Here is a 25,929-nt window from a genome sequence, read left to right as displayed (position 1 = left end):
GTATTTTACATCAGTATTTCTCAGCCAAAACCAGGAGTGGGTGATAAATGCAGAAGTGGTGCATATGTTTCTATTATACTTTTCCTCTAATTGTTCCACTCCTGGTTTTGGCTTACAAATACTGAGGTAAAATACTGACCAAATACTGCTAGTGTGACGGCTGCCTAACACAATCGTGTAGTGAGCGACGTGCTCGGTGCTCAGAGGCCTCAATATCCGCCAAATACCGGACCATCACTGGTCCCAGGACTAATAACCGGAGCAGCCGCGGAATCATTCGGAGATTTCTGAGCAGAAGAAAAAACCTTTCCACAGAGAGAATAATAGTGACCACTGGGCGATGCCAGGGATATGTGTAGATGGATGGGAGTGCTATGGATGATGGGAGTTGTTATTTTATCACTGGTGGGAGACCACTGTAATAATCGGGGGGAAGCCTTCTAAGATGATATGAAAACTCATCTTTTCCCATCCTAACAACACTCCTCTTCAGACTGTACGCCTCGATAACCCTAGAAGTTCCCTGTTGTCTGTCACATAAGAGCTAGAATTGCTCTGTTCAGCCTGAAGACGGTATTTTCGGTCAGATTGTGATCCAACAAAACATTGTATCGCACTCCAGACAATGTTATTCTATGGAGCCAATTTGCATCCGATATTTGGATCGCACTCTGCCATGCAAGTCAATGAGTCTTACTGCACTTGGATGACGTCTGAGTGCAGTCCGATTTTCATAGACTAACAGAATGGAGAAGATAGAGATTTTTTTTCCCCATCTCCTAATCTGAGAAAATCAGATCACACACCGATAAAACTGTTGATTAAACTCTGATCATAGTGTGATTAACACAACTGACCAAGCCTTAGCGATATCACTGCACAAACTGATACCATCAACTTACTGCACAATAGCTGACATTTTTCTCATTTACATTGATCGTTTATTGGTACAAATGCTAAAAACTGATTATACATGGAAATGAACAAGATGAGTTTCAAAATGCAAAGTTTTTAGTTTTGTCAGATTGTTTTTCAATTAAAATAGCAAACACAATGCTGCTGTGCACTGAGGGGTTTATCAGTCTAACTTTTTTTTTCATAAATGGGCCTAGAGTAGTGTAAAAAAAGCAAACAAAAAACCATTTTGCCATCCACTCCTCCCCCACCATGGGCCGGTACTGATACTGGAGGCTCCGTGCTTCTGGCAGGGACTGTATGTGACCACTGCAGCCGATCAGTGACCGTAGAAGGACCCCAATGATACGTATCTCCCTTATGTACTTGCGCTCATTGTTCTTTTGCGCTGCTCATCGCACACGCTCCGTCTCACCGCCTGGATGCAGATTGTCAGCCGTCAGTGATCTGTTGCAGAGTGGTAAGAAGTGTAGCTCCCGCTCTGATGGAGTAGTGAAGACTATGGCCAATCAGCAGCTACTGACTGTCTGCAGCAGTCATGTGATATTATGCCAGATGACCAGCAGCGGACACAGCGCTGATATCGGAGGAACAGCGACACTGCTAACCACTGAGCCACCCTGCTGCATAAATTAGGAATTACTGGTGACCACAGATAGCTTCTATTAGACACAGTATACGCAGAATTATTCTGAAATTAAACATGCCAGAAGACGGGAGCGTAGGGCAGCCGTGTACCGGACCCCTCATTAGCCTCAATCTCCCATTAATGATGGTTTCATTGGACTTCCTGTGGATTAGTTCTGCCGGGTAGCGCCATTATGGTAAATGTGCCCGGTGAGGTCACTGGTGGGAACACTCCAGATAATCAGGGAAGGGCTGGAGTGGACCGTGAAAAGCTTCATTCTAAATGGTGACCCATACTGGAAACCAGACAGACCTCAGAATTATCACTGGGCTCCCTGCGCTTCAGACTGCATCAGCGGCAACGCAACTGATCCATTCTGGTCATTAATAATAATAATTATATTCTGCAGCATTTTACATTTCAGATTCCATTTGTCTGTCCTCAAAAACAGAGCGAATGGAATTTCCTACCAGAAGTGTGACCGTGGCCTTATACGCATGGAATAAATGGCGCTATAATAATAATATTTATAAATGGTTGGTACTGTGGCCTTATACACATGGAATAAATGGCGATATAATAATAATATTTATAAATGGTTGGTACTGTGGCCTTATTAACATGGAATAAATGGCGATATAATAATAATATTTATAAATGGTTGGTACTGTGGCCTTATTAACATGGAATAAATGGCGATATAATAATAATATTTATAAATGGTTGGTACTGTGGCCTTATACACATGGAATAAATGGCGATATAATAATAATATTTATAAATGGTTGGTACTGTGGCCTTATACACATGGAATAAATGGCGCTATAATAATATTAATAAATGGTTGGTACCGTGGCCTTATACACATAGAATAAATGGCGATATAATAATAATATTTATAAATGGTTGGTACTGTGGCCTTATACACATGGAATAAATGGCGCTATAATAATATTAATAAATGGTTGGTACCGTGGCCTTATACACATAGAATAAATGGCGATATAATAGTAATATTTATAAATGGTTGGTACCGTGGCCTTATACACATAGAATAAATGGCGATATAATAATAATATTTATAAATGGTTGGTACTGTGGCCTTATACACATGGAATAAATGGCGCTATAATAATATTAATATATGGTTGGTACCGTGGCCTTATACACATGGAATAAATGGCGCTATAATAATATTAATATATGGTTGGTACCGTGGCCTTATACACATGGAATAAATGGCGCTATAATAATATTAATATATGGTTGGTACCGTGGCCTTATACACATGGAATAAATGGCGCTATAATAATATTAATATATGGTTGGTACTGTGGCCTTATACACATGGAATAAATGGCGCTATAATAATATTAATATATGGTTGGTACCGTGGCCTTATACACATGGAATAAATGGCGCTATAATAATATTAATATATGGTTGGTACCGTGGCCTTATACACATGGAATAAATGGCGCTATAATAATATTAATATATGGTTGGTACCGTGGCCTTATACACATGGAATAAATGGCGCTATAATAATATTAATATATGGTTGGTACCGTGGCCTTATACACATGGAATAAATGGCGCTATAATAATATTAATATATGGTTGGTACCGTGGCCTTATACACATAGAATAAATGGCGATATAATAATATTAATATATGGTTGGTACCGTGGCCTTATACACATGGAATAAATGGCGCTATAATAATATTTATAAATGGTTGGTACCGTGGCCTTATACACATGGAATAAATGGCGCTATAATAATATTAATATATGGTTGGTACCGTGGCCTTATACACATGGAATAAATGGCGCTATAATAATATTAATATATGGTTGGTACCGTGGCCTTATACACATGGAATAAATGGCGATATAATAATATTAATATATGGTTGGTACCGTGGCCTTATACACATGGAATAAATGGCGCTATAATAATATTAATATATGGTTGGTACCGTGGCCTTATACACATGGAATAAATGGCGCTATAATAATATTAATATATGGTTGGTACCGTGGCCTTATACACATGGAATAAATGGCGCTATAATAATATTAATATATGGTTGGTACCGTGGCCTTATACACATGGAATAAATGGCGCTATAATAATATTAATATATGGTTGGTACCGTGGCCTTATACACATAGAATAAATGGCGATATAATAATATTAATATATGGTTGGTACCGTGGCCTTATACACATGGAATAAATGGCGCTATAATAATATTTATAAATGGTTGGTACCGTGGCCTTATACACATGGAATAAATGGCGCTATAATAATATTAATATATGGTTGGTACCGTGGCCTTATACACATGGAATAAATGGCGCTATAATAATATTAATATATGGTTGGTACCGTGGCCCTTTGCTGCAGTCGTACAGAGGGGACGGCTGGGGCAATATGAGCTGCAGCAGCCGCGGCCCCATTTCCAGGAGGATGGCGGTGTGCACGCCGTATATACACAGAATTTGGGTTTTCTGTATTTCTGTACACTGGTCCATCCAATGTTACTGAAGCTGGAGCAGCATCAGAACAGCAGTGTAACCGATGGGGCAATGGCGGCCTTGGGATCCTTCTGTTCTCACCCGAAATCTGCAGCATTATACAACGTTTCTTGTCCCCTTTTTAATATTTCTTGAAAAAAAAAGATTTTGCCTGAGCTGCCACAATGTATATTAATAGGCTCTACTCTCAGTGCCACACACAAGCAGTGCCACCAATCCAGAGCCAGGTCACAAGCCCCCCATCTCCCAGGGTGGGGGGTGCCTGGTCCTCAGCAGTGGACCCTCCGTGCTGTGCCCACAGCGTGTGTCACCCGTGTACGTGCTGCTGTCATCAGAGCCTCCAAGGTCAGGAACACCCACTCTGCAGGCAGGGCTGTGGGTGGGGGGCGCTCTCGCACCTATGGGGGCTGCGGTGCGGGCTCAGATGCTCGGGGCTGCGCTGCTGAGCGGTGCAGGCTGCGGTGATCTCTCTGCCGCATTCATGCTGACGGCGCCCACAGCGGCTCTGGCACACGCAGGGCACCATGCCCCCGCAGCCGTTCTCCCGGGACGCGTCCTCCCTCCTGCGCTGGGACGAGGTGCCCGATGACTTCGTGGAGTGCTTCATCCTGTCCGGGTACCGGCGGCTGCACCTGACCGCGCAGGAGTGCCTGGCATCCATCTTCCAGCCCACCAACGAGACCCTGAACTTCTGGACGCACTTCATCCCGCTGGTGCTGTTCGCCAGCCGCTTCTACCAGGTGATCTTCCTGTCCGCGGAGCTGCCCTGGCACCACCCTGCGCTGCTGCCGCTCTGGTGCTACGCCTCGGGGGTGCTGCTGACATTTGCCATGAGCTGCACTGCCCATGTGTTCAGCTGCCGCTCCCTGCGCCTGCGTGCCGCCTTCTTCTTCCTGGACTATGCCTCCATCAGCTACTACGGCTTCGCCAGCACCCTGGCATACTCCTACTACCTGCTGCCCGGGCTGCGCCTGCTGGACCCGGCGGTGATGACCCCGTACCTGCAGAGCCTGGGCTGGCACTGGGTGGACTATGGCGTGCTGATGGGGCTGTACGGCCAGCTGGTGCTGCCGGTCGCCTTCCTGCTGGCAGTCACCTGTACGGTGGCATGCTGCAAGAGCAGATCCGAGGACTGCTCCTACCCCTTCGCCATCCGCACCTTTGTCTTCGCCATGCCCCTCAGCATGGCCTGCCCGGTGATGATCGAGAGCCTGCTGTTTGACCTGGGCAGGAGGAACCCCACTCTGTTCGTGCACTTCTACCGGAGGTACTTCTGGCTGCTGGTGGCCGCCTTCTTCAATGTCAGCAAGATCCCGGAGAGGATCCAGCCGGGGCTGTTTGACATCATCGGGCACAGCCACCAGCTCTTCCACATCTTCACCTTCCTCAGTATTTATGACCAGATGCACTATGTGGAGCAGGGGCTGGAGCGCTTCCTCCAGGCTCCTCACACCTCACCCACCTTCCAGGGGACAGTAGGGTACTTGGTGCTGCTCATCGTCTGCCTGGCCATGGTAATAAGGACCTATCTGAAGGGACTGTCCAGCCACAAGCAGGACTGATGAGCGCTGGATGCTGCCTGGGTGCAACCATGCTGGCAGCATCATCCAACCATCATCCAACTATCATCTAACCATCATCCAACCATCATCTAACCATCATCCAACCATCATCCAACCATGATCTAACCATCATCCAACCATCATCTAACCATCATCCAACTATCATCTAACCATCATCCAACCATCATCCAACTATCATCCAACCATCATCTAACCATCATCCAACCATCATCCAACTATCATCCAACCATCATCTAACCATCATCTAACCATCATCCAACCATCTTCTAACCATCACCCAACCATCATCTAACCATCATCTATCCATCCCAGACCTGCTGTCCGGGTCCATACTGTCACCTCCCAACACAGGGTCATCATGTGAAGGGATTGCGCCTTATACGTGCCTCTTACCTCCTGATGTCTCCTCCGGGCAGACTGTGAGCTTTCATAGATGGCACTAGGTTCCATGGGCAACCTTCTTATATTATAGAAAGTAGTAACATGATCTGGATAGGATAGAATTATAAAGGAAAATATAGCAATGGAACAATTGTTTGGACAATTCTTGACCAATAGTTGGACCTTGTGATAAGACACAAGAATAATTCCTAAAAAATCTATGTAACATTTCCAGCAGATGGATTTATAGCACTGGTCACCCGTTTCATGACCGGTTTATTTGTCTGCATGCCTGTGCCTAGTGATATCAGCTGCAGAGTTACAGCAGCTCCCCTCCTTTATTTCCAGTGCCCACCAGTCATGGTTGCAACCAGGCAGAGATGGTAACACTGAACCACTAGAAGATGCATTCACTCCCCTGCCAGGCACGCATCCAGTGGGAAACACCTCACCTACGCTGCTGGTTACCGCCACGCTTCATGGCGTCTCGTAGTGACCCCCGGAGTGCTGGAACATGGCACACAATGCTGCTAACATTCCTGTATACAGGCATATTCCTCTAATGTTCCCCAGTCCAGTATATGAGTGTGATACGCTGCTAACTATACAACTGTCCAGGTGACACCAGCACTACCTGAGATGTCCTTCTCCGGGGACCTTCACCGGTGGTCCCAGGGGCTCCTTGTGCTGTCCTCTAATGTGCCCTAGTCCAGTATATGAGTGTGATACGCTGCTAACTATACAACTAGCCAGGTGACACCAGCACTACCTGAGATGTCCTTCTCCGGGGACCTTCACCGGTGGTCCCAGGGGCTCCTTGTGCTGTCCTCTAATGTGCCCTAGTCCAGTATATGAGTGTGATACGCTGCTAACTATACAACTAGCCAGGTGACACCAGCACTACCTGAGATGTCCTCCGAGGACCTTCACCGGTGGTCTCAGGGGCTCCTTGTGCTGTCCTCTAATGTGCCCTAGTCCATTATATGAGTATGACACGCTGATAACTATACAACTAGCCAGGTGACACTAGCACTACCTGAGATGTCCTCTGAGGACCTTCACTGGTGGTCCCAGGGGCTCCTTGTGCTGTTCTCTAATGTGCCCCAGTCCATTATATGAGTGTGACACGCTGCTAACTATACAACTAGCTAGGTGACACCAACACCACCTGAGATGTCCTCTGAGGACTTTCACCGGTGGTCTCAGGGGCTCCTTGTGCTGTCCTCTAATGTGCCCTAGTCCATTATATGAGTATGACACGCTGCTAACTATACAACTAGCCAGGTGACACTAGCACTACCAGAGATGTCCTCTGAGGACCTTCACTGGTGGTCTCAGGGGCTCCTTGTGCTGTCCTCTAATGCAGTGTTCCCCAACTCCAGTCCTCAAGGCCCACCAACAGATCATGTTTTCAGGTTTTCCTTTGTTTTGCACAGGTAATGCAATTATCACCTGGGCAATACTAAGGAAATCCTGAAAACATGACCTGTTGGTGGGCCTTGAGGACTGGAGTTGGGGACCCCTGCTCTAATGTGCCCTAGTCCATTATATGAGTATGACACACTGCTAACTATACAACTAGCCAGGTGACACCAGCACTACCTGAGATGTCCTCTGAGAACCTTCACTGATGGTCCCAGGGGCTCCTTGTGTTGTCCTCTAATGTGCCCCAGTCCATTATATGAGTGTGACACGCTGCTAACTATACAACTAGCCAGGTGACACCAGCACTACCTGAGATGTCCTTCTCCGAGGACCTTCACCGGTGATCCCAGGGGCTCCTTGTGCTGTTCTCTAATGGGCCCCAGTCCATTATACGAGTGTGACACACTGCTAACTATACAACTAGCCATCTGACACCAACACTACCTGAGATGTCCTTTTCCAAGGACCCTCTCTGGTGGTCTCAGGGGCTCCTTGTGTTGTCCTCTAATGTGCTCCTTATGCCCAGCTCAGTATGATCGTAATGGTAGGGGTTCATTGATGTCATGTTAATCGGAGGTGTGTAGAGAAAAATAATCTGTAAAATAAAAATGGCTAGTTGGGTCCTCAGGGTATATGTGTGATGGGATCTTCTGTCACTAGTGACCTTACTGGGGTGCTTGGGCGTCTAATAGTTTTTCAGTGGATAGATAGCTGCATAACTGTCACCACAAAAATGCCGTCCATTCTGCACGCACCGTGTTATGGAGCGCGCGCGGGGGGGGGGGGGGGCTTGGGGGGCGGAACAGATCTATAGTTTTGGGAGAATAGATTCAGCATAACTTGTATTTTAATCATTACACTTGCACTTTCTGGGATTTTCGGTCCTATCAGTGACTGACAGCTGTGTCCGTGTACACACTTATACGGAGAGAGCTGTCAGTCACTGATAGCACCGCCCACTGGACCCAGAATCCCATTAACAGCAGAGGGTTAAATGAGTAAACACAGGTTATTACCCTGAATCTTCTCTTACATAACTATATAATAATGTGCTCAGCCCCCCCCCCCCCTCCCCGTTCTATAGCAGGGTGCCACATTTTCATGGTGACAAGTTCCCTTTAAATCGATGGTGGTTATATAAACCTCCCAGCCCCCCACCAATAGGACCTATTATGAGAATCCCCCTGATGGTAGCCCCCTCAGTGCGCCGCTCGCTCCTGCAGCCCGCCACCAGCTGAATGACTGGGATAAGTGCTTGTTCCTTCCAGGAGAGTGGATGCATCTTCCATCGCTATGTGCAATCCCTAAGGGGCATTATTAGGTTAATTAGGACATTAGTGCAATGAAATAACGGGACGCACACCAGTAACTTATTATTTATTGATTTGCTTTTCTTTCCTGCTGCTTGTGGAATGAGCTTTGTCTTTCTGGGGTCTTCTGCTCTGGGATCAGCTTCTCAATGGAAACTGTTTGGCAGCTGCCAACGTTCCCTATAGATCCCGAGCAGCGGCACCAGCCGAGACCTGAGGAGGCTGCAGTGATGCCTCAGGTTCTCATCATTCATAGAGGATGACCCTTCCTGGGCCCAATGTGAACCAACTGACTAACTGCTGCAGCGCTGGACAAAATGCCGCGTCTCGACCACTCGCAGATCTGCACAGAAACCTACGGTACATGCACTTAACACTTTCAGCACCAAAGGGCTGGGCTCCACAATGCAGTGCTTTCGCTGCCTCCATTGCAGCTGACACCCTCCTTATCTTATGATCTCACCCGCTTGGCCGTGCCTGCCTGTATTTGTGTGAACTTGGTATTTATTTTATATGTACATCATTTCCATCAATGCTACGAGACGGGAATTGAGTTTTTTCTCTTTTTAAAGGTGGATTTACGGTATACTTTAAGTCCAGCCAGCACATCAAGCGTTAAACAAGCCATCTTTTTCCCGATGCATGACCATATTGACAAAATAGACCACTAGTGTAACTAATTTGCAAGCACCTGACTTGGAATAATAATAAGTCAATTAATTTTTAATGTTGTGCTTTCTTTATTACTATGTTACATCGTCACCTGTCTCCCCAACAACTGCGATGGGATGTTTGGCATTTAGGACAAAGATAAAATATTGGCATTGCCCTTGAGCCTTGTGCACACAGAGAATGGAGAGATGCAGTATTTGTCAAAAAACTGTTCCCAGGTCTGGGTTACAGAATGATGCACAAGTGATAGGCGATGGATAACCTTTTTAAGGGGGGAGAAGATAATGAGCATATCCATACAGATTTAAAGACCCGAAACATGCCCTCAAATCTCCCCCGCTAAAAAAATATCAGGATTTGAGGGTAAGTAGCAGATCTTTAAATCAGCATTATCTGTCATGATTGTTCCTAGGTTTGCAATGTAAATGGTGAAATCTGCTGCAAAATCTGCTGCATCATCTCTTGCCACATGTTCCATGTCAGGTGACTCCGCAGTAGGGTGCACTTAAATGTAGTGGCAAATACTACATGCAGGAGGTGTGCCTCAGCGCCTTACTGCGCTCTCCCATTTAAAAACATGGATGCTCAGTTGAGCATGTATATGTACAATAGAACTGGAAGAAATACGGTAGCTGTCAGCAACAACTTAAATGGGGTTGTCCAGCCTCATATTACAAGTCTGCAGTTACTCAATGTGACTGCAGACTAGTGACTCCTCACCTAATGCACATTGCGCTCTGTGAGGATTCTCCGGGAATGGGTAGTCAAGTGACCGGAATAATGCGATTTGCGTTCTTTCAGCCACATTCCGAGTGGATATTTCCGGCCTCATTCAATACATTTGCATGGAGTGAAGTCACACCCATCTAGTCGGCACGTGACCTCATGCATGCAAATCACATTCTTGCAGTCACGAGCCAGGCGCCAGCACCGGAGAATCCTTACAGCGTGCAGAGTGAGGATTCACAAGCCTGCAGTCACAGATTGACTGCAGACTTGTAACCTCTTTAAAGCTCTCACAGACACTTTAGATTAACGTCAACCCAACAGTCTAATGTGTCTGGGAGTCACTGGACAGATGAATTCGGGGGATTTACAGGTGTTCGGCTTTGTGATAAAAGTCTGCAGTCAGTCTGTATAACTTGTGTGCGTGCTGTCAGGATTCACAAGTACTGTCAGTGAAAGCAGGCAGTCACGTGACCGCACGTATTCGATTTGCATACATGCGGTCACTTGCCTACTAGACAAGCTGGGCTTCTCTCAGTTTACTTGCATTGAGAAATACAGGCATGTCTAGTTGGATTGTGTCTAGAAATATGCAACTCACTTACTGTTGGTCATATGACCACCCATTCTCAACGTCAATGCCGGAGAATCCTGACAACAACACCCTCATAGAGAACAAAGAAGTGCTTGGCTTCAGAGTTTCCTCATACTTAAAGGGGTATTCCCATCTCCAATATCCTATCCCAATATGGAGTAGGTGTAATAATTATATTAGCAAATACATCAAATTATAAGTTTAGTTCTTCAGATTTGTTATCTGTCTTACCTCATGTAGGGCATTGCAGTAGCTTAGGTATCCATGGTTACGACCATTAAGTTCTAATTGTCATTGTATGAGTGATCAAAACCATGGATACCTAAGCTACTGCAATGAGCTACATGAAGTAAGAGTATTTGCTAATATTATTATTATTACACCTACTATATATTGAGCTAGGATATTGGAAATGGGAATACCCCTTTAAGTCTCAATTTTGTTTATATAACACTCGAACCTCTTATGAGCTAAATGTAGATCAGTATAAAACCATTTTGTGATCTGAGCTTAGTTCAGTAGAACAGTATGGGGTCTGAATGTTTTGACAGTTATACAGGCCCTAAAATAACTATATTACATCAGTGTGAAGCCTGAGGCCATAACTCGGGCACATGTTAGTGCCTGCATCACTGTCGCATTACCTGCACTACTCACAGTTCTGATAAACCGTGTAGAGGTCGCAGTCTTTATTCAACAGAATGGTGATCTAAAGACAGCTATTTGTGCTGCCTCTTCCATAATCCTGCAAGCTCAGCACCACCAAGTGTGTAGTTTTGTTTAATTGGGGAAGGGGAAATCTCATATGGAAGAAAGAGTTAGGCATACGGTAATAAAACACGTCCTATCTGTTTTTCCTCTTACATCTGCATTTATGTTAAAGTCTAGAGGACCACATAAATATGTAGCCAATGTCAGCCAATCCCGTTGAAGGCAGCAAGTGTAGCTGATTTTTTCTCTTTCGTGTCTAATAAGCTTTGACAGACCTGCAGAAGATTTTACTTTAATATTATGGTATCCATTAAATGTGTGATAGAGGCACGTGCCACCTCTGTGACACACATCTATTCCATAAAGCATGTCTCCGGATCTGCATCCCATCTACTGAGGTGGCCACACGTGCAACAGTGGGTGGATGTGGAGGTGGTCACACATGTTCATGGCTTTCTTCATTCTTTCCTTAGGTAGATAAAGGGATTCTCTAAGAATGTAATAAAATGGCCACTGTCATGTAATTCAAACTGCAGCATGGCCTTGTCATGTGTGAGGACAGACTGCAGTCTGAAGAAACACAGCTCCCGAGAAACCTGAATCTCAACAGATGACATACTGAACCTCTGTCAGCCAAGGAGAAGGGCTGCGACAGGAGAAGAAATAAATCTTTTCCTCGACTGACTGTGCATGGAGGTCTAAGCCTAGAGAAAAAATCCTTTGTGCTCAGTCATGTGAGGAGAAGATTTATTTCTTCTCCTGTCACCGCTCAGCTCGCTGAGGTATATATGCATACGATACAGCGCCTCTGTTGGTTGAGTCTCAGGAGCTGTGTTTCTTAAGACTGCAGCCTGTCCTGACTGATTTTTAGGAAACAGATGAAAAAACATCTATAGCCATTTCCTTGAGTCTGAAAGAACGGAATTAAGAGCAGCTCACACGTGTGCAGCTATTTTTCCTTTAATTTCCTGCCTGGATGCAGAAGAAATGGATCTATGTTTTGTGGATAATCTATGATACATTAATGGCATATTTGGGATTTGCCATGTAGTCCAATGTGCTTATACAAATGTTAGTGATCAGCTGTGTTAATAAGTTAGACCACTAAAGCACCACAAAATCTGGTCTTACCACCAGCAGTGGTTGTGAGTTACTGGAAGTAGAAGTTTTAAAGAATGTTTTTACAAATGCTTCTGTGGAAAACCTTATGCATTTTTAAAGGGAACCTGTCACCTCCCTCAGGCGGGTCTTTCCCCCTAATCAGACGCAGCACATCCGTCACTCCGGGCCTGTGCGCGCCGGGCGCTGCCTCCTCTTGCTTCCTTAGCGTCCCTGGCGCCTGTGCTGCAAGTTCGACGGGCTGCGCAACTGCGCATGCCCGGAAAAAAATACAGCGCAGGCGCCGGGGATGCTAATAAAGGAAGAGGAGGCGGCGCCCGGCGCGCACAGGCCCGGAGCGACGGATGTGCTGCGTCTGATTACGGGGAAAGACCTACCCCTGTGACGATTTCACGGTATGAGGGGCCACATTTTATAAGAGTTTATTTCAGCGTGTGCAGGGAGCATAACTAAAAGCCACCTTGTCATAATGCAGCATTAGTGCTGCACAAGTTGGCTCTTTTAAGTTACAAACGCCTGGGGGGGGCTGACAGGTTCCCTTTAAAAGAGAACCAGACAGCTGATTCTTACTGCCCAAACTATAATTTAGGGGAGAGGAGCCGCACACTATGGTCCACAGTGCCAGCGGCAGTGCTGGGACTTGATGCGAGAGACTCGCGCGAGTTTCTCGCATTGAACTCGCATGTGTGACCCCGGCCTTAGATGTCGGCTCTGTCTTTTCAGCCAGGTATAATTTAATCTGAAGCACTTCAGTATTTCAGAAAAACATAGTATGAAAAAGATGGGTGCAGACAATGCTGCTCGAGATGCTAGTCCAAGAAGCAGGTCACTCAAGGGACACGAAGAAGCCATGGGGGTCCGCCTTTTGGACTAGTCCCCCAAGCGGCATGGTCCACCGCTTGCTTTTCAGCCATCATGCTGCAAGTTCTCCTGAAAAACATTTAGTTTTCCATAAATCTTTGTGAGCACCAACTGTCATCTCCATAATGGGAAAGCGTGTGTTTCTCAGATAGGATACTGTGGGGAAAATAAGTATTTGATACACTGATACACTGTTGATTTTTGAACGTTTTCCCACCTACAAAGAATGGAGAGGTCTGTAATTTTTATCGTAGGTAAACTTCAACTGCGAGAGACAGAATCTGCAAATAAAAAACATAAAGTCACATTGTATGATTTTTAAATAATTGAATAGCATTTTTTAGCATAAAATAAATATTTGATCACCTATCAACCAGCAAGAATTTTGGCTCTCACAGGCCTGTTAGTTTTTCTTTAAGAAGCCCTCCTACTGTGCCCTCATTACCTGTATTAATTGTACCTGTTTGAACTTGTTACCTGTATAAAAGACACCTATCCACACAATCAATCACACTCCAACCTCTCTACCATGGCCAAAACCAAAGAGCCCTCTAAGGACATCAGGGACAAAATTGTAGAGCTGCACAAGGCTGGGATGGACTGCTGGACAATAGGAAAGCAGATTTTTGAGAAGGCAACAACTGTTGGCACAATTATTAGCAAATGGAAGAAACACTGTCAATCTTCCTCATTCTGGGGCTCCGTGCAAGATCTTGCTGCATGGGGTAAAGATGATTCTGAGAAAGGTTATTAATCAGCCCAGAACTTCACGGGAGGCCCTGGTCAATGACCTGAAGAGAACTAGGACCACAGTCTCAAACATTATCGTTAGTAGGAAACTCGGCCATCTTGGATTAAAATCCTGTAGGGCACGCAAGGTCCCCCTGGTCATGCCAGCACATATCTAGGCCATTTGAAGTTCCCTAATGACCATCTGCATAATCCAGAGAAGGCTTGTGAGAAAGTCCTGTGGTCAGATGAGACCAAAATATAATTTTTTGATATCAACTCCACTCACTGTGTTTGAAGGAGGAAGAAGGATGAGTACAACCCCAAGAACACCATTCCAACCAAGAAGCATGGTAGGGGAAACATCATACTTTGGGGGTGCTTTTCTGCAATGGGGTCAGGATGACTGCACCGTATTTAAGGGTGGATGGGGTCATGTATCCCGACATTTTGGTCAACAACCTCTTTCCTTCAGTAAGAGCATTGAAGATGAGTCATGGCTGGGTCTTTCAGCAAGACAATCACCTGAAACACACAGCCAGGGCAACTAAGGAGTGGCTCCGTAATTAGCATTTCAAGGTCCTGGAGTGTCCTAGCCAGTCTCCAGACCTCACCCCAATAGAAAATTTGTGTAGGGAGCTGAAACTGAATGTTGCCAAGCGACCGCTCAAAAACCTAAAAGATCTGGAGAAGATCTGTATGGAGGAATGGGCCAAAATCCCTGCTGCCATGTGTGCAAACTTGGTCAAGAGCTACAGGAAACATCTGACCTCTGTAAATGCAAACAAAGGTGTCTGTACCAAATGTTAAGTTCTGTTTTTCTTTTGTATCATATACTTATTTCATGCAATAAAATGCAAATTAATTATATAGAAATCATACAATGTGATTTTTTGGATTTTTAGTTTTACATTCTGTCTCTTACAACTAATGTGTATGTACGATAAAAATTACAAACCTCTCCTTTGTAGGTGGGAAAACTTGCGAAATCGGCAGTGTCTCAAATATTTATTTTCCTCTCTGTACATTACAAAGTTTCTTATTTTCACTTGTACTATCAATTTATGGAAAACTAAAATTGAAATGACGGTTGCTATTTTCCCACAATTCTGTTACTAGGGCAAATTTCTGATAACAAGGGCGTGCTACAGTTTTTAAGATCGTCAGTATGCCCTCAGAATCCCACAGCTTTTCTCTGCATTGTAAACAGGATTACTAACAATCCCATTCACCATAATGTCACATCTACCCCTTGTGACAAATTACTGCAGCAAACAAAATGCAAAAGAAATCCGCATGAGAATACATCTATAAATACAACCGATCAGCGATCTAGCAGTTGTAAATGCCATTTGTTCCCTTTTCCTGTGTATTTTGCTCTTTACATGAACTAACAGAATTAGTGCACACACTGCATGCACGGTCCACAAATCACTGGCTGTGTGCAGCTTACTGACAGTGTCAGTGCCATGCGGTGAAAAAATAGACAACCAACAGATTAAAAGGCATTTTAGGACACTGGGTTATTAACAGGGATTTTGGCAGTGCCCTGTAACGTCAATCGTTAAGCTCGCCGAGTGGGAGCTGGGCTGGTGCTGAACGTTCGCGCTGCCAGTCTAGAACTGCAGATAAAATGATGGAATATTCCCAGCACCGCAGTGCTTTACTGTACAGCACACGGGCTCGCTGCGTGCTCCTATCCTGAAGGAACAGCAGCTCCTATTATAGGTGGCACAGGAGCAGATTTCTGCTGACCTCCAAATGTGTACGGACTGCAGAAAGCAGATCAATACGAGCTAGTGCAAATTCTCCCGATGCCTGAGCAAAGCAGGGTCAGCTGGTTACAGTGACCCAAACCTAGAGTTTATCCAAATATTCAGGGTACGTTATACAGCATATCACGAATAGATTATAGTGTTGGCGTAAAAAGGGCAAGAATCTGGGTCAGTTGAAAGGTTGAAATGTTGACTACTCACAGTAGTCAACATCTGGAGACCTTCTCTTCATAGCTGGTTGCTAGATGTAATGCTAAAGAACCAGCTACATGCCACACATCATGAGCCCCTGGGCAACATGCTACAGGTTGGGAACCCGTCGTTAAGCTATGCCCCCTTTCCAAAGGAGGCGCAAAAGCACATAATAAATAGGTCTAAAAATTAACACATTTTTGTACACAATGTTAAGTCAAACACAATATAAGTGCAAACAAATTACCGTAGCAAATTGCATAAAAAAGCAAAAAGGTACAAAATATAAAGGCTCTAATACCTTCTAGACATGTATTGGAAGTCAGTGGTTATCCTGTAATTATCATAAGGTTTGAAACTCTGGGTCACATCTACTAATTCTATTTATTATATACTGTAGACAGTGTAAACCTAGACTAGGTAGTCACATTGGCTCATGCTGGACATTAAATTTGGCACGTATTAAGATTCTTTGCCTTAACTTTTTACTGCGGCTTGGCTGACTTACTTTTAGGCCACGGTCGGTCACATATTCAGTATTTGGTCAGTATTTTCTGTCAGTATTTGTATGCCAAAATCAGGAGTGGAACAAACAGAGGAAAAGTACACTGCTCAAAAAAATAAAGGAAAAACTGAAATCCCACATCCTAGATATCACTGAATGGAATATTCCACTTGTAAATCTTTATTCATTACATAGTGGAATGTGTTCAGAACAATAAAACCTAAAAATGATCAACGCAAATCGCAACTAATATCCCACGGAGGTCTGGAGTTGGAATGATGCTCAAAATCAAAGTGGAAAATGAAATTACAGGCTGATCCAACTTCAGTGGAAATGCCTCAAGATAAGGAAATGATGCTCAGTAGTGTCTGTGGCCTCCATGTGCCTGTATGACCTCCCTACAATGTCTGGGCATGCTCCTGATGAGGTTGGCGGATGGTCTCTTGAGGGATCTGCTCCCAGACCTGGACAAAAGTATCCGCCAACTCCTGGACAGTCTGTGGTGTAACGTGACATTGGTAGGATGGTGCAAGACTTGATGTCCCAGAAGTGTTCAATCGGATTCAGGTCTGGGGAACAAGTGGGCCAGTCCATAGCTTCAATGCCTTCATCTTGCAAGAACTCCTGACACACTCCAGCCACATGAGGTCTGGCATTGTCCTTCATTAGGAAGAAACCAGGGCCAACCACAGCAGCATATGGTCTCACAAGGGGTCTGAGGATCTCATCTTGGTACCTAATGGCAGTCAGGCTACCTCTGGCGAGCACATGGAGGGCTGTGCGACCCTCCAAAGAAATGCGACCCCACACCATTACTGACCCACTGCCAAACCGGTCATGCTGAAGGATGTTGCAGGCAGTAGATCGCTCTCCACGGGATCTCCAGACTGTCACGTTCTCAGTGTGAACCTGCTTTCATCTGTGAAGAGCACAGGGCGCCAGTGGCGAATTTGACAATCCTGGTGTTCTGTGGCAAATACCAAGAGTCCTGCACGTTGTTGGGCTGTGAGCCCAACCCCCGTCTGGGGACGTCAGGCATTCAGACCATCCTCATGGTGTCGGTTTCTAACCGTTAGTGCAGACACATCCACATTTGTGGCCTGCTTGAGGTCATTTTGCAGGGCTCTGGCAGTGCTCCTCCTGTTCCTCGTACAAAGGCTGAGGTGGCGGTCCTTCTGTTGGGTTGTTGCCCTCCTAATGCCCCCTCCACGTCTCCTGGTGTACTGGCCTATCTCCTGGTAGCGCCTCCAGCCTCTGACCACTACGCTGACAGACACAGCAAACCTTGCCACAGCTCGCAATGATGTGCCATCCTGGATGACCTGCACTACCTGAGCCATTTGTGTGGGTTGTAGAGTCCGTCTCATGCTACCACGAGTGTGAAAGCACAACCAACACTCAAAAGTGACCAAAACATCAGCCAAAAAGCATTGGTACTGAGATGTGGTCTGTGGTCCCCACCTGCAGAACCACTTACTTTATTGAGTGTGTCTTGATAATTGCCAATAATTTCCATCTGTTGTCTATTCCATTTGCACAACAGCATGTGAAATTGATTGTCAAACAGTGTTGCTTCCTAAGTGGACACATTTGATTTCACAGAAGTTTGATTTACTTGGAGTTATATTCTGTTGTTTTTAAGTGTTCCCTTTATTTTTTTGAGCAGTATATAATAGAAACTCGTCACCACTTCTGCATTTATCACCCACTCCTGGTTTTGGATTACAAATACTGATGTGAAATACTGACCAAATACTGAATGTGTGAACGTGAACTTAGTCCCATTCTTGCACCAAAAGTTTGATGCATAAGAGTATATCTTAAGCCACACTACTTTTTGGGAAGCTATGCCTTGTTTGGCTAGAAGTAAAAAGTGTCTTAGCCCCTTAATGACCGCCAATACGTCTTTTTACGGACCTGAGATATGAGACTAGCATCTCCATACAGGTAACAATCCAGTAGCTGTCGGCTGTACACTATAGCTGACAACTTGCTGCATCAGCCACGTAAGCACCGTCCATATATGTTTAATCCCTTAGATGCTGCTGTCAATAGGGACTACATCATATAAATGGTTAACAGCGTGTGTGGGCTTCCTAGTTATCCCCATCAGCACCCTGAGATCATGATTGTATGGTCCTGATGTTTGCCATGGCAATTCACTACTAAATAATGGCCTTAGAATCTGCTGCCTATAGTAACCTGTTCAGAAGTTAGCGACATTTAGGTGGTAAAAATACACTTTTTCATTCCTGTTATGTCACTTTGTATTAATTTCTGAAAATCACCTGAAGGGTTAATAAACTGACAGCAGTTTTCAATATGTCAAGGGGTGTTTTTGAATGGTATCACTTTTTTTTGGGTTTCCAATATATAGGACCCCCAAAGTCACTTCAAACCTGGATAGGTGTCGGAAATATTAATTTTGTAAATTTCCTTGGAAAAAGGAAAAATTTCTGCTACAATTTTAAACCTTCTAAAAGGCTAACAAAATAAAATAACATTTTACAAATGGTGCTGATGTAAAGCAGACATGAGGGAAATTATATTTATTAGTGTTTTTCTGTGGTATGAATATCTGGATTAAAGGGATAATCATTCAAAGTGTGAAAATTCCTAATTTTTTTTCATTTTTGTAAAAGTTCTGATATTTTTTATAAATAAACACAAAACATATCAACCTAAATTTACCATTATCATAAAGTATAATGTGTCACGAAAAAACAGTCTTCAAATCAATGGGATATGTTGAAGCATTCCAGAGTTATTACCACATAAAGGGACACTGGTCAGATTTAAAAATTTTGGCCTGGTCACTAAGAGGTTAAAGCCTAATAATTGTGGTGTCCTGCATGACCCCATGATTATGTGTCCGTTTAAGAAAATCTGCTCCATTGTACTTAGTGATGAGCGAGTATACTCGTTACTCGAGATTTCCCCAGCATGCTCGGGTGGTCTTCGAGTATTTCGGCGTGCTCGGAGATTTAGTTTATGTCAATGCAACTGCATGATTTGCGGCTGATAGACAGCTTCAATACATGTGGGGATTGCCTGCTTAAACTAAATCTCCGAGCACGCCGAAATACTCAAAGACCACCCGAGCATGCTCGGGAAACCTCGAGTAACGAGTGTACTCACTCATCACTAATTATACTACTTGCTCCATCCTGATTGCCTGACTAGTCTCTATAGATTTAAGGTTGTGAAGAAACGGGGTCAGTGGGTGCTCTCGTCCGCTGGCCGGGCTGTCTTTAGCAAGACTGCATGGACCACGGCTCATACCACTGAAACGCGCTATCTCCCAGTGGGCAATACACTACACAGACAACGCAGGGTTAAGGTAAAACAGTGTGGCAATACTTTATTGACCCACAGCACACAATAGCAAACAGAACAATCCCAACATGGCTGGAATTGCTTGATTACATGGGCGCATATAAAAGATCACTGCGTCTCCACGTATTTCCAGTTTGACATGATGTCAGAGCTCCCAGGGTCGCTACTTCATCTGTGGATGTACGCACAGAGAAGAGGTAACGACAAGCATTGGGATATGACCAAGAACTGTCCATAGAGTCCATACAAGGTCCAAAGCCAGTTGACACTAGAGTCAGAGCTCCCAGGGTCGCTACTCCATCTGTGGATGCACACACAGAGAAGGGGTAACGACAAGTATAGGGAGATGACCAAGAACTGTCCATAGAGTCCATACAAGGTCCAAAGCCAGTTGACATGATGTCAGAGCTCCCAGGGTCACTACTCCATCTGTGGATACACGCAAAGAGAAGGGGCAACGACAAGCATAGGGAGATGACCAAGAACTGTCGATAGAGTCCATACAAGGTCCAAAGCCAGTTGACACGAGAGTCACCACCTGGCTTATCTGACCATCTCCATGGAACCAGGCGACCAGCGGGTCCCAAACCTGGCTTTCTCCAAAAATATCCATGGTTCAGAGATGGTCACTGGATCAGATCTGTGTCCTTCCAACCGGAGCCGAAAACCCCTAGGTTGTTTCCTATAGAATCATAGATCAGTGTCCCTCGTGATGGTGCCATGATGAATTGGCTGCAGTCCGTTCTCTTGTCTGTTGGGGTGGTTTGCAGAATGTCTGGCTGGTAGCTCTGTGTTACTTCAGTCTCCCAGGATGTGATCTCTGAGTCTTTTTATACTGAAGTTATGTAAGCTATTTTTTGAATTACCCAGGGTCCTTCAGTCCAACATCAAGATAAGGTAATCAATGGTGATGGGATTAAAGGGAACCTGTCACCTGAATTTGGCGGGACCGGTTTTCGGTCATATGGGTGGAGTTTTCAGGTGTTTGATTCACCCTTTCCTTACCCGCTGGCTGCATGCTGGCCGCAATATTGGATTGAAGTTCATTCTAGGTCCTCCGCAGTACACGCCTGTGCAAGGCAAGATTGCCTTGCGCAGGCGTGTACTACGGAGGACAGAAATCCTCAGAAATCTTATGCGGACCAATGAAACGAGGCTTAAACTTAGGAGAGGAAACCTTCATAGGAACATAACGAGACGACAACCAAACCAAATCCCCAACACGAAGTCGGGGACCCACACAGCGCCGGCGGTTAGCGAAACATTGAGCCTTCTCCTGGGACAATGTCAAATTGTCCACCACATGAGTCCAAATCTGCTGCAACCTATCCACCACAGTATCTACACCAGGACAGTCCGAAGACTCAACCTGCCCTGAAGAGAAACGAGGATGGAAACCAGAATTGCCGAAAAACGGCGAAACCAAAGTAGCCGAGCTGGCCCGATTATTAAGGGCGAACTCAGCCAAAGGCAAAAAGGGCACCCAATCATCCTGATCAGCAGAAACAAAGCATCTCAGATATGTTTCCAAAGTCTGATTAGTTCGTTCGGTTTGGCCATTTGTCTGAGGATGGAAAGCCGAGGAAAAAGACAAATCAATGCCCATCCTAGCACAAAAGGCTCGCCAAAACCTCGAAACAAACTGGAAACCTCTGTCCGAAACGATGTTCTCCGGAATGCCATGTAAACGAACCACATGCTAGAAAAACAATGGCACCAAATCAGAGGAGGAAGGCAATTTAGACAAGGGTACCAAATGGACCATCTTAGAGAAGCGATCACAAACCACCCAAATGACCGACATCTTTTGAGAGACAGGGAGATCCGAAATAAAATCCATAGAGATATGCGTCCAGGGCCTTTTCGGGACCGGCAAGGGCAAAAGCAACCCACTGGCACGAGAACAGCAGGGCTTAGCCTGAGCACAAGTCCCACAGGACTGCACAAAAGAACGCACATCCCGCGACAAAGACGGTCACCAAAAGGATCTAGCCACCAAATCTCTGATACGAAAGATTCCAGGATGACCGGCAACACCGAACAATGTACCTCAGAGATAACTCTACTAGTCCATTTATCAGGGACAAACAGTTTCTCCGCTGGGCAACGGTCAGGTCTATCAGCCTGAAATTTTTGCAGCACCCACCGCAAATCAGGGGAGATGGCAGACAAAATTACCCCCTCTTTGAGAATACCCGCCGGCTCAGGAACACCCGGAGAGTCGGGCACAAAACTCCTTGACAGGGCATCAGCCTTCATATTCTTAGAGCCTGGAAGGTACGAAACCACAAAATCAAAACGGGAGAAAAATAGCAACCAACGAGCCTGTCTAGGATTCAACCGTTTGGCAGACTCGAGATAAGTCAAATTCTTGTGATCCGTCAAGACCACCACAAGGTAGCTAGAAGGAATACAGAGCGCACACAGGGTCTTATCCGAGATAAAGGGAATATTCGTGAGAGATAATATAAATTCACTCACCTATTATGGTTGTGTAAGACACAACCACTGCACTTAGCATTGGCGGCTGCTGCAAGCCCCGATGTGATGATCCTTGGCTAGATGAAGAGAATGGGGCATCAGACTGCGCTGCTCGCCTGTCAGGATAATGTACCAGAGAAGTCCAAATAGAAGTAGTAGAGAATAGACTTTATTTCTACGCGTTTCGTGGTGATCACACCACTTCCTCAGGACAGTCTATACACATACACATACAGGGTCTTGTATTTATAGAAAAGGAAGGCACATGGAGACGCCTTTCAAAGGAAGAAAAAAAAAAAAAACACAAACAAAAAACACCACACCCAGTGGGTGGGGAATCTGACTTAAAACACATATTCAAACATATATGTACATCATAAAACACACGAAACAATCATAAAATATAATTGAGTAAAGCACTTAAAACCATTGCTCATACATGTAAAAATCTAAATACAAAAAAGCACATTAAAAAGAATAACTTTTACAAGCTGGGCGAGTGCTAGAACCTACAGTGTTAAAACATTTATTCTTTGTCAGGACCCTGCTACTGATGTTTGAACCATTGAGCCATGGGTGGATTTGATTGGATTACTCTGTTTGGTGGTAATTTCACAAGAGTCTGTGAAATCAAAGAGATAACAGTGGAAAGACAAAAAAAAAAAAAAAGAAAAAGAGAATCCCTGGGAATTATTCTTTATTTTTATTCTTTTCCCTTTCAGTTGAACAAATCAGTTGTTTCGTTGAGTCCATGGGGATTTATGGTGTTCAGCTTGTGAATCCAGAAGATCTCTTTTCTGTTGAGAGTCTGGACTCGATTAGAATTATCAAGGGGGACATGGTCAATAGGGATCACCCTGAAGGATATCCTTTTGTTGTGATACATTGCATAATGCCTGGAAAGGCCATGCTGTAAAAATCCTTCTTTTATATTATACCTGTGCGAGTTTATTCTTTTATGCAGCTGTTGCGTTGTCCTGCCCACATATAATTTCTTACATTCGCATATAATGACATAGATGACAAAACTGGATTGGCAAGTCAAATGGTATTTGATTTGAAACTCATCTGAATTTCCACTGTCTGATGAAAAAGTTTTTGCATCATGAATGATGCTTGAGCAACACAGGCATCTCGGGACGCCACATCTATAGGAGCCTTGTCTGGGCTTTTTTGTAGAGGGATTGAGATCCTCTTTTTTCTTTAGGCCGGCTTCACACTTGCGAGTTTTACGGACGTAAGAGCGCAGAAACTACGTCCGTAAAACTCGCAAAAAATACGGCACAATTATTCTCTATGCCCCTGCTCCTATCTGCCGTATTTTACTGATCAGTATTATACGGCTTTCTACGGCCGTACAAAATCGCAGCATGCTGCGTTTGTCACCGTACTGCGCAAGAAATACGCCAATGAAAGTCTATGGAAGCGTGAAAAATACGGATTTCACACGGACAAGCAGTGTGACTTGCGAGAAATACGCAGCGCCGTTAGAGAGAAAAGCCGGTAATTCAGTGCGGTGTACAGTAAAATCACACTGACAGCTTACAGTCCAATAGGTAGAATAAATGTGTACACATAGAATAGGTATATATATATATATATATGTCAGTGAGACACATATACAGTGGGGCAAAAAAGTATTTAGTCAGTCAGCAATAGTGCAAGTTCCACCACTTAAAAAGATGAGAGGCGTCTGTAATTTACATCATAGGTAGACCTCAACTATGGGAGACAAACTGAGAAAAAAAATCCAGAAAATCACATTGTCTGTTTTTTTAACATTTTATTTGCATATTATGGTGGAAAATAAGTATTTGGTCAGAAACAAAATTTCATCTCAATACTTTGTAATATATCCTTTGTTGGCAATGACAGAGGTCAAACGTTTTCTGTAAGTCTTCACAAGGTTGCCACACACTGTTGTTGGTATGTTGGCCCATTCCTCCATGCAGATCTCCTCTAGAGCAGTGATGTTTTTGGCTTTTCGCTTGGCAACACGGACTTTCAACTCCCTCCAAAGGTTTTCTTTAGGGTTGAGATCTGGAGACTGGCTAGGCCACTCCAGGACCTTGAAATGCTTCTTACGAAGCCACTTCTTCGTTGCCCTGGCGGTGTGCTTTGGATCATTGTCATGTTGAAAGACCCAGCCACGTTTCATCTTCAATGCCCTTGCTGATGGAAGGAGGTTTGCACTCAAAATCTCACGATACATGGCCCCATTCATTCTTTAAAGTACCCGGATCAGTCGTCCTGGCCCCTTTGCAGAGAAACAGCCCCAAAGCATGATGTTTCCACCACCATGCTTTACAGTAGGTATGGTGTTTGATGGATGCAACTCAGTATTCTTTTTCCTCCAAACACGACAAGTTGTGTTTCTACCAAACAGTTCCAGTTTGTTTTCATCAGACCATAGGACATTCTCCCAAAACTCCTCTGGATCATCCAAATGCTCTCTAGCAAACTTCAGATGGGCCCGGACATGTACTGGCTTAAGCAGTGGGACACGTCTGGCACTGCAGGATCTGAGTCCATGGTGGCGTAGTGTGTTACTTATGGTAGGCCTAGTTACATTGGTCCCAGCTCTCTGCAGTTCATTCACTAGGTCCCCCCGCGTGGTTCTGGGATTTTTGCTCACCGTTCTTGTGATCATTCTGACCCCACGGGGTGGGATTTTGCGTGGAGCCCCAGATCGAGGGAGATTATCAGTGGTCTTGTATGTCTTCCATTTTCTAATTATTGCTCCCACTGTTGATTTCTTCACTCCAAGCTGGTTGGCTATTGCAGATTCAGTCTTCCCAGCCTGGTGCAGGGCTACAATTTTGTTTCTGGTGTCCTTTGACAGCTCTTTGGTCTTCACCATAGTGGAGTTTGGAGTCAGACTGTTTGAGGGTGTGCACAGGTGTCTTTTTATACTGATAACAAGTTTAAACAGGTGCCATTACTACAGGTAATGAGTGGAGGAAAGAGGAGACTCTTAAAGAAGAAGTTACACGTCTGTGAGAGCCAGAAATCTTGATTGTTTGTTTCTGACCAAATACTTATTTTCCACCATAATATGCAAAAAAAATGATAAAAAAACAGACAATGTGATTTTCTGGATTTTTTTTTTCTCAGTTTGTCTCCCATAGTTGAGGTCTACCTATGATGTAAATTACAGACGCCTCTCATCTTTTTAAGTGGTGGAACTTGCACTATTGCTGACTGACTAAATACTTTTTTGCCCCACTGTATGTATATATATTAATATTTATTCCAGCGCTATACAGCTTGAAAGCCGGTAATTCAATTACCGGCTTTTTCTTTCTCCTTCCTAAAACCCGACATGATTTGAGACATGGTTTACATACAGTAAACCATGTCTTCTCTCCATTTTTTTTGCAGATTCCACACTACTAATGTCAGTAGTGTGTATCTGCAAAATTTGGCCGTTCTAGCTCTTAAA

General features: G+C 44.5%; 1 protein-coding gene across 1 annotated transcript; it reads left to right on the top strand.

Moving 5' to 3' along the window:
* Nucleotides 1–4,514: 4,514 nt before the first annotated feature.
* On the top strand, nt 4,515–9,578 carry PAQR9 (progestin and adipoQ receptor family member 9). Its single transcript, XM_069727569.1, has one exon. The coding sequence runs from the start codon at nt 4,611–4,613 to the stop codon at nt 5,646–5,648; it is 1,038 nt and encodes a 345-aa protein (XP_069583670.1). The 5' UTR covers nt 4,515–4,610; the 3' UTR covers nt 5,649–9,578.
* Nucleotides 9,579–25,929: the final 16,351 nt, after the last annotated feature.

This window comes from Ranitomeya imitator, chromosome 5 (assembly GCF_032444005.1).
Source record: "Ranitomeya imitator isolate aRanImi1 chromosome 5, aRanImi1.pri, whole genome shotgun sequence".
Classification (NCBI taxonomy): domain Eukaryota; kingdom Metazoa; phylum Chordata; class Amphibia; order Anura; family Dendrobatidae; genus Ranitomeya; species Ranitomeya imitator.
This window is presented reverse-complemented; position numbering and strand designations above follow the sequence as displayed.